General features: G+C 39.9%; 1 protein-coding gene across 1 annotated transcript; it reads left to right on the top strand.

The window, feature by feature from the left end:
• The first annotated feature begins 1,389 nt into the window (after window positions 1-1,389).
• Window positions 1,390-6,816, top strand: LOC122993126 (cortexin-1). Its single transcript, XM_044367016.1, has 2 exons — window positions 1,390-1,566; window positions 4,311-6,816. The coding sequence occupies exon 2, from the start codon at window positions 5,042-5,044 to the stop codon at window positions 5,315-5,317; it is 276 nt and encodes a 91-aa protein (XP_044222951.1). The 5' UTR covers window positions 1,390-1,566; window positions 4,311-5,041; the 3' UTR covers window positions 5,318-6,816.
• Window positions 6,817-10,195: the final 3,379 nt, after the last annotated feature.

Genomic DNA, 10,195 nt, shown 5'->3' with positions numbered 1-10,195 from the left:
TCCCTTCAGGACAGCGTTACAATCCGCTGACTATTAATTAAACCTACAGGGAGACGCCATGCGGCCTCAGGCAGGGGAGATGTGGATGTGTATGGGCTGCAATCTGTCCCAGTGTTTGTACAGTTTTAATTGTGTCAATTAATTACTTCTCACAGCAAGTATCTGGGGCTCCGCTTCAAGCACAATCAGGTAGCTCCACTTGTTTTGTTCCACATCCTGATCATGTAATTTTCTTGCAGTTCAGCAAAACTTGAAATTCAGCCTGACTCTAGCTGTGACAAAACCATCTTACACAACCTAATGAACAATTCTTCAAGCATATGCAAACAAAGACTTCCTATATGAAGTAAACTTAATCAATTCATCAACTCTGAAAAACTGTTAATGCTTCAAGATACTTGTGGTGATTTGATTGAATTAAATCGATTTGGGTATATGCACAAGTCTGAAGGGGTCGTGACTCCAGAAACACTTGTAGTATAAAGAACAACTTTATTATGAGACCAACATGTTTTGGCTTGTGGTCATGAGTCAAAACCACCCCCATGGAGTCTGGAAATACTGGAGTCAGCCGAAAATATTATTATTATTAGTAGTAGTAGTAGTAGTAGTATTAATTTTATTTTCTAAATGTAAAAACTCCCCCAAGGTCCAAAACTCCAAAATTTCCAGACAAAATACAAATACATGGCCTCAATGTCCTCAATGTTGCCCTGAACCTACAGGGTTTACAGTGACATTATCATATTTGTCTTCTAAAATATCTTACTCCATACTCTCTTGTAAAAACTCCATTGTATAAAGTTTTTAGAGTTCATTTAAAGTTATATGAGTGCCAGTCAATTTTATTTACATATCCCAAAATCACAACTATATCTCAGATGGGTTTACAATTTGTTCATCTTAGGACATCCTAGATCCTAGACCCTTGATATGCATGAGGGTGAGGCACAGAAAAAAAAACTTAAACAGGACAAAAAGAATGAGAAACTATTTCCCCCTCTGTATACATGCACCCAATATTATTTTTTATGTCCAGAGATGTTTTTTTTTAATCAGTATAGGAGCTTCCACCTAAATGATAGAATTATTAGACTATAATGAACACTGATGAGGACTGATTGGCACTAGATATGTTTGTGCCATATTGACTACATGGTTACCATACAAGGGCCCCTCAGTGTCCGCGCCCCGTGCAGTCCTCTTACATAATGCAAAAGCCAAACACGGCTCTCGGGCGCTTTACTCATCCAGACGAAAAGATTATGTGTGCAGTCCAAAGAGGGACAGTCATAAGTGGGCAGGGAGAGAGGCAGAAAGGGAGGGAGGGAGGGAGGGAGGTGGGGCGGATCCCGCAAACTGAGAAGACTTAAAACCCCTGACAGATCAGAGGAGGTGCTGCAGGATGTGACAGACCTGAAGCTCCGTGTTCAGGCTGAGCGAGCCCGGAGCTGTCTGCGGTGCTGAACAGCTGCAGAGGATCATCATCCTCATCCTCATAATCATCATCATCCTATCACTGTGTTCTTCATCAGATGTCCTCACCTATGTGACACGAGCCGGAAAGTAAGTTCTCTAATCTAATCGTCCTCCAGCTTGTCGTTGGGATGATGTGACAGGGATGCTTCTGTTTGTTGAAACTTTTTTTCTACGTAGATCTCAGTGTGAAGCTGTGAGTGTCAGGTCACGCGTGGGTCACTTTATGAATCACATGTTTATAAGTTGTCGTGCTTTAACTTTGTGCCATTGTGTAACTTCATTTGACATTCAGTTAGGATGATTAGTTAACATAGATTACCTTCTGTGAAAAAATCAACATTTTAAAGACAGATTTTTTTTTATCTATACAGTTACTTATACTGACATTTCATACAATGGAAACAGCTACAGCATCACAATTAAACAGCCAATGTCCATGTTTAAAGCTACAAAAAATAACCAAAATTTTAAAATATATGTATGTATAAATGTATTAAAATGATACAAAGGCAGCTTCAACTACTGCTGTTATGGCATTTTTGAGGTCCTACTGTGCAATAGTTTAAGTTTCAGTTGATGAAATGGAAGATATTAATGAATAATCATATGCTTCCTCGTCCTTTCTTCTAGCAGCAGTTAGACAAAATCTAAAATTGACTTTTTTTTAAACTAAATTAAACCATTTCTGTGATCACGATGTTTTTATTACTTGTTACCAGAATAATAACAGCAGATTACAGAAAGTCTTTGTAGAGGGTAAAGGGAAGGCGGAGGCAACATCCTTATGTAAACTGAAGTGTTACACAGTGTTATTCATCTTTTAAATACCATACAATCAGTAGAAGTTAGATGACTGAGCTCTTCACATCAGCTTGGCTTTGTTTGTCCTCATTCAGGGTTTACTTCAGTTTTCATAAGCATCATTTTTACCCTTTTTATTTGGAGAAGTCCTTGACATTTTCAAAGCTGCTGTCATAATCCACAGACATATATGAGAGGTATTACAGGTATTACAGCCACGAGGAGCACCATATGTCACTGCATGTGCTCTGGCGTCAGAATTCATCGGCTCCTTGCTTTCATAAAAGGCTGAATATCCACTTTTTTTTTGTATGTTGTTTTTTTGTTGCCGTTTCGACTGTAGAGGATATGATTCTGGGACATTCCTCTATGTTTTACTTTCAATCTGGTCTCCAGCATTGTCAAAAGTCAATTTGTGTAAATCAGGTGTGGTGAAGCTCCACAGTGTGATTTATCTGCTGCTTAGGAACCAAAGCAGGTCTTTCAATGAGGATCGATGAGCCATGAAATTGATGTGTGCTCATTCTTTTATATTCTTTAAATCGGTATTTGTTTTGCTTCTCAAGGCAACGGGGTTTCCATCCTCATCCTCGGCTGTGTGGTGTTTGTACATATATCACTATAACCTTGGATAACCTCCAGAGTTTTTGAGGGACCTGAGAACATACAGTAGCTTCTCAGATCAGGTGTGAACCGCTATGTGCTGGGCAACAGATCTTCTGGATTTGCTTGTGAATAAGAACAATATGAACATTTTATTTGATTCCCTACCTGTGAAGAAGGTACATGATGGATAAAAAAAAATGACAGATGTATAATTGATTTAACTACTCTGTCTACAATGTAACATTAAGGATCCTGCTCAAGTAGAGCTGCAGTGAAAAGCAAAAAGTTTGGCTGTGTTGTGTAACTCTGCATGAAAATGTCTTGACTCAGCAGAAATTCAAAATGATCTAACTGTTAAATCCAACTTTAATTACTTGTTTGTTTTCTGGCAAAGCTGATAAAAGCTGATAAAAGCTGATAAAAGCTGTCAAATCCTGGAACTAAATCATCTGTGCAGGAAAAGCAGGGTGATGCCGTCTTTTATGGGTAGTTTGATATTATTAGTTGTAGATATAATTAAGCACAATACCATATGTTGTTCAGAACTACTAATTAATGATTGTCATTAGCAGATTTGTTCTAAGTGGTTTCTGCTTACTGAATTATTCCTTTGTTGTCCTGCTGTGTAAACTTCATGTCCACTTCATGTCTGTTTATTGTCTATTGATTCTGTCGAGTTCATTTAGCTTCTGCTCTCCTTACATGCAGCTACCTGAGCTGTCTGATGTATCCACAGGCCCATTTGATAATTGATATTGAAGCAGGCAGTTTCTTTCATTAAGTCTTCCAGTCTCCTATTAAAGCTTTGCTTGGCCCTTTAGTCCCATCATCCGGAGAGCAGGGGAGCTATCAACGTGTCTCTGTGAGGATCAGCGGGGTGGTAAGGAGGGAGACGAAGCCTCCTGGAATAGAATCTGCTGACGGGGGAGTGCACCTACCTCAGGAAATGTCTCTCCACTCCACGGCCCATTAAAGAGGCTATAGAGAGTGTTTCTGTGCAGCAACTCTCCAAGGGCTCCTCCACATTTTTTCTCTTCCGTCATCAGTGTCTGATTTATTTATCTTGTACCTGAGTTCAGGAGAGCACTTCTGCCTTGTCTCAGCTATTTTTCTCACGAGAAACACTTCGAAGACTAGACAGGATATGTAGTAACAGTTTTAAAGTGAAACCATGTTTCTCACTTTTCTAACGTTTATAATAAATGCTGGTGGGGACACTGCTAGAAGCTGTGGGCCCCCTGAAAACACCTCACTCAGGGTCCTGAAACACAAAAAAATCTATAATCTGTGACATGTTCCAAGGCTCATGTCAAGCTCTGAACCCCCTGAATCAATCAGGATTTTCTCCCCCATGCAGCACCTCTACATGCTGGAGACTCACTCATTCATGTCATGTCGTGTGTTACCTTTGCTTTTTTTCTCAGGCATCCTGATGAGTCTATCCCCAAATGAAGAGGTTCCCCCGGAGATCAACCAATCAGTGCAACGCAGCCAAACCATTTAAGCAATTTGAACACAAAAACATTCTCCGAAGCATCGCAACACGGATCATTTACAGCCTGCAAGCACTTCAATTGATCTATGGAACATCTTCAGCCACTCGAATGAGATTTATACTCACTCTCAACCTTCATTTTGTAATTACAATAACCCCCCCACTCCCCTGGGGCTGCTATTGAATGACACTTAAAATATTGACAAATAAACATGTGCAGCTGCCACTGAGGACCATGCAGATGATTTGAAGTTGAAGTAGTGACCTCCGCTATTGTATTGTTGTGAGTGTATGAGAGAGAAAGAGAGAAGGAAGGCGACATAAACACTAGCCGCTCTGATCTAATTAGAGCTCACTGAGCATGCCTCAGCTTGCAGCTCGGCTCACCAGCGGGCTTATTAATTTGCACTACTGATTGCCCCGTGTTACTTCTGCTGGAACAACTTATTCGCCCTGTGGCTTGTGGGAAACACCGGGCTTAAGTTCAATCTGCTGACTCCACTGACAGCTGTCATATTTCACCATGTGATCTTCCTCTGGGTTTAGAAATTACACTCGATGACCATGCAGAGCCAAGCCACTCCTCATAGCTTCTGACTGAAAAACAAAGCTGGTACAGTAATTGATTTCACCCTTCCAAACATTCCTCCCACTTCCAAGATGAGCGATACAAACTACTGGGTCGTGGACTATGATCTCTCCTCTCCTGCTCCACCCGGGTTCCCCAGGGGCCCGACGGTGCTGCAGCCCACGGCGGGGCACCCCGAGCAGGGAACGGCCCTGTGTTTCGTGGGCCTCCTCGTGCTGCTGCTCCTCTTTCTCCTCGTTCGCTGTGTCCGCATCTTGTTAGACCCCTACAGCAGCATGCCGGCTTCATCGTGGACGGACCATAAGGAGGGACTGGACAGAGGACAGTTTGATTATGCACTGGTGTAAAGACGAGGGTTGAATTCGGTGATGTGGAAAGGTTCTTATTTGAGGGACTTTTGATTGATGATGATGTCATTGACCTTCTGAAAGCTTTTTGTCTCTGATAATGAAAGAAACTGCAGTATGTTTGTTGTTTGGTCTGGGTAATGAGTAATGCAAGTTGTCCTCTTCGAGATACAGTATCAAAAACATTGAACAGTAACTGTATATGGATGAAAGACACACCAGAAGCCCTGTATCCATTTTAATTTACAGTAATTAATGTGTTATTGGAGATTTGTGGTGTGCACAATGTCATAGTGTAGCTTTTAGACTTACAACGATCAGTATTGGTCAGATCGATCAGTATCGATCAGTGCAATCAGCATCACATTATGACTCCTGTTTATCACGTCATTTTGCTATTCTGTAATGTTTTTACAAATCCCAGGGCTGAATTATAAATAGACAGCAGAGTTACTGCAGGACATGACCTAATTGAATAAAAGAGAAATGAAATGAGTTTAGGACGTGGAAGTCATTTAGACAGGACTAATACGCTCTGTTAGTGCAGAAGACTCTAAACTTTATATGTTGATTTACTGTTAAAATATCAAAATGACATTTTTCTTTGACAGGTTTCATTTTTCTGAACCAAAAAAATGTTTAAGTTAAGAAGATGAGATTTAAGAAGATGTTTTAGCTTCTCCGCATCTTTTTGAATTTTTAATTTTCAATATGAGTAATGCTGGATATTATGTGGCATTCTTACCACCTCTAAGATGATCCTCAGGTAAAATGGGTTTTAATTGACCAAAGCATCTATAATTTGAGAAAATCGCTTAAATTAAGTCGCCTCCACAAACTGAGCTTTAGCAGCTTTTTCTATCCACAGATTTTGTCTTTTATTCTCTGTGTTCTAAAATCCAGTTTTATTCTATTATAAGAGCAAAACTTTATAATACATAACAGATAATACAGAACATTTTATTTAGGGTTTTGCTATTTGACGTCGCCATTCCCTTTAAGAGGCTTATGAGGCTCAGTGCGGAGGGTCACGGCGCCGACTCAATATGTGTCATATAAAGTTATGATTATGAAATGCATGCACACCAATTTCCTCCCCTAATCCTTTTTGCCTTTAGGCCCCGTCCAGTGCACCAGCCAAATCTGTTCAACAGTGCCTGTAGGAATATGAGAAAAGCTGATATGCTCCTTTTTGCCACTTCTTTTGTAATATTGTTTCTGCCCTTGTTATACTGTAAAGCCCTATGCAATGTGGCTCTGAAAGGCTCTTTATAAAAAGAAAGTGAAATATTGATATTTTACTGATTTACTGAAAAGTTGATCTGTTTCCGTAACGATGACCAAAATGCTGTTTAATAAAATACCAAACTATTGTATATGGTCCAACTTCCTGGATGTAGACTTTTTGCTTTTAGATGAGGAAGGAAATTAGATATTTTCCTAATGTTCTCTTTAAAGTGGCATTCAGTTTTTTAATGAAATAAAAGCTTTTGTCTGGTCTTGCTTTTGGGAAGTCTAATTACTTCAGAGACCTGCACAACACACACACACACACAAAGACACACACACACACACACACACACACACACACACACACACACACACACACACACACACACACACACACAAATAAAGACACACACACAAGCACAGCAAATGGCACCTACAAAAGCAAACACACATAAACTTTTACTTGGAGCAGTAGGCTGTCCTCACTGCTGCCCTCAAATCAATATTAGCAAGCTTTAGAGCAAATGAAATCAATCGAATAATCAATCGGAGGCTCGTAAAGAGACACAGCCAGTTAATTCATGAGGATCGGCCCTCACAGCTCACCGCTGGATGAAATATATCCTCATGTTGAGTGACTTAGACCCTCATCAAAACCCTCTGCTTGTTTGGATGAGAGAAAAACAGCATACATAAGCTCTCTCACTAGCAGAGGTTTTCAAAAGATCCATATCAGTCACAATCAGAATAGCAAAGATACAAAAAAACATTTTGGGGTTCTTGTTATGATTTAGGGGGATGGCATGACTATCAAAGACAGTACTTGTGCTTCCCAGTGGTTTAAAAACACGGTTTCATCTGTAGTTAACTGTATTTCCTGAATCCATTTGTATTTGGGGATTTCCCCTAGTCTTCCCTTCTCAGCTATCTCTTTCCTGATAGAGTTCCCTGTAGTTTCAGTTTGTTAGCGCTCTCTTTCAGTAAGTTAGCTATGACCTCTTCTGGACACTTTAACAACTACAACAGTATATCCACAAATACTGTGGGAATCAGGTGGTGCTCGAATATGCTTGTTCTGAGTGAACTATGGAAAAATGAGTTAGTTGTTATAAACGCTAGAAAAAGTGCATTATGGATACATACATAATACTTTAATCAAAGTTGTATATGCTGAAATGATGGAATACACAGTGTATGAAGAGTCCATTTCAAAAGGAAACATTAACATACACATTTAGTCCTGAAGAAAGTATTCACAACTCCCTCCAAACCTTTTAAAGCTGCTAAAAGCTTTACCTCTATACCTTTACTTACACGTCTATGGAGTGCATATTGTTTTCCACCATCAGTGAGGGCTACTTATCTGACTGTGGTCAGAAACCTGGCATGCAAATCCACACTTTGCAAACTGGACTAAAACAGCCCTCTACAGTTTGTAGTTTATCAGGCTCCAACAGATGGTTTGAATTGCCGTGCAACAGCCGCCATCTCATTAGTCCAGCAATTAACGGGACACATTTGTGCTTCAGTGGGCTCTGACAATTTACTTACAACAAAGGCGCTCAGTTCCCATCACCCCCTCTCACACACTGTACACACACACACACACACAAACACACATGTGCACCCAGATATGCAAATGCGGCTGGATCATGGAAAAACATGACCTCACGCCTGACATGAATGGCAGAAATGGGATTGTGTTTAAAAATACACAAGTTTTAAGTCTGTTAGAAGCTGGGTTTTCAGGTTCAGGTGTCTTATATTTCACGTCTGATCTTACAGAATAAATATGACAGTATCTCTCACTGTCTTCCTTCTTCTGTTTGTGTACACACGGTCCAGGCAGGTGCGTACAGTATGCAAATAACATCCTGAATATGCACAATCGAATTTTCCAGTATTCTATCCAACAAACAGAAATGCACAGAAACACATTTGCATACCCACATTACACCTTCAACCACACACACACACACACACACACACACACACACACACACACACACACACACACACACACAAGCCCACGCAAATACAAACACAAGTTAAGCACAGCCCACACCCAGACACATGCAAATCCTGTTTGTCTGTTGTAAAATGTAAACAAACTCTCTCTTTCTCGCTCTCTCACACACACACTAATAAGACATTTAACATAGCACACCACTAAATGATCCACACATAATGAAGCTGTGTCACTGGCTGATGAGCACACTAAAAGGAAGAATGGCTCATCTGCATAACAGAAGTGATGTTATCAACAGGCAGCAGTCTGTCAGCCTGCTTATCTCGACCCATGACAATACTATCAGCTGAGAGTGTTAGCTGAGGAGGAGGATGGTGTGAGGAGGACTGGAGTGTGTTTCTGTGTGTGTGTTGGTTAGTTTAGAAGAAGTGTGTGTATCTGTGTGTGTGTGTGTGTGTGTGTTTTAAGGGGCTGTGCATCATTAGAGTTTGTGTTATAGCAGTGAAACACAAAGGCCTCATGATGACACACACATTTGTTCAGGCTAAAGCCGGGTTATATGCACACACTTGACGAAGTCTGTTTACCTTCAAACTTTGAAGTCCTGGAAGTGTCCTGGATTGTTGCAGTGGGTGTGGGCTCATCAGCTGAGAGTGCTAACCTGGGAGAATCATGTCATGAATATAACCTATTGTGGAATATAATGAAATGTAATGAGATATGATAAACTGTTCCTGTCTCTGATGCCGATTTCCTGTCATAGAGGAGTCAGGTATTTTATGTTTACTGTAAAGTTCCTCTTCTGTTAGAAATAGGGAAATGTAATGAGACATATTATATTGTGTATTTCCTGTCATGGTTTAGTCTCTTCCCAGTTTGCGCCACTCATTTATAATCATTTGAATGTGATAACATGGGAGGCACCTGTAAGCCAACTGCACATCATTTGAGCTTAAGTTTAAAGCCAAACTAAGTTTCTGAACAGCAGCCAATTATGCTCACAAGTCATAAAGTCAGTAAACAATTATTTGATTTCATTGATCTAACTTGTCTTTGCTAATATTAGCCACCGCACACTGCTGGTCAGACCAGACCAAGTGAGGCTGCAGCAGCAAAATCCCCGAACATATTGAACTGAAACAGGGTGCGTTTGCTTACGATTTGCATTTTTTGATTTGTAAAAGGAAGAATGTGTTATTTATTTTTTTCAAAAGTTACATAGTATCTCTTTAATGTCAACAGGAACAGAATATGCAACAGGCTCATACTCTAAGCTTAACATCAGTGAAGCACAAGACCTGAAATGTTAAAGTTCCCCTCCAGACATGTTTTAAGATGCATATAAAATACTCTACTTTGAATAATAATATGTTTGTTTCCACAAAAAAAAGTTCAATTATATGTTAAATTCCTTAAAATGGCTTCTCCCTCATTAAAAACAATCCAGAATCTAATTTTGTTCATTTCCTTTTTTTTTTTTTTTACGTTTAACTGCTGGTCACACAATGTCTCCTACTTCACTGTAAAGTTTCATTCTCAGTGTTTTTATGCACTGGAGGCTTCAAGTTTCCACATCACACTTGTCTAAGTTAAATATTGAACCAAGATCAGCTTCCAAACTAATTGTGATGTCACAAATCACACTCATAGGCCTGCCTCTTAAAACTGTATTTTCAATG

The sequence above is a fragment of the Thunnus albacares genome, chromosome 12 (assembly GCF_914725855.1).
Source record: "Thunnus albacares chromosome 12, fThuAlb1.1, whole genome shotgun sequence".
Classification (NCBI taxonomy): Eukaryota; Metazoa; Chordata; class Actinopteri; order Scombriformes; family Scombridae; genus Thunnus; species Thunnus albacares.
The sequence above is the reverse complement of the archived record's forward strand: the minus strand, read 5'-3'. Positions and strand labels throughout refer to the sequence as shown.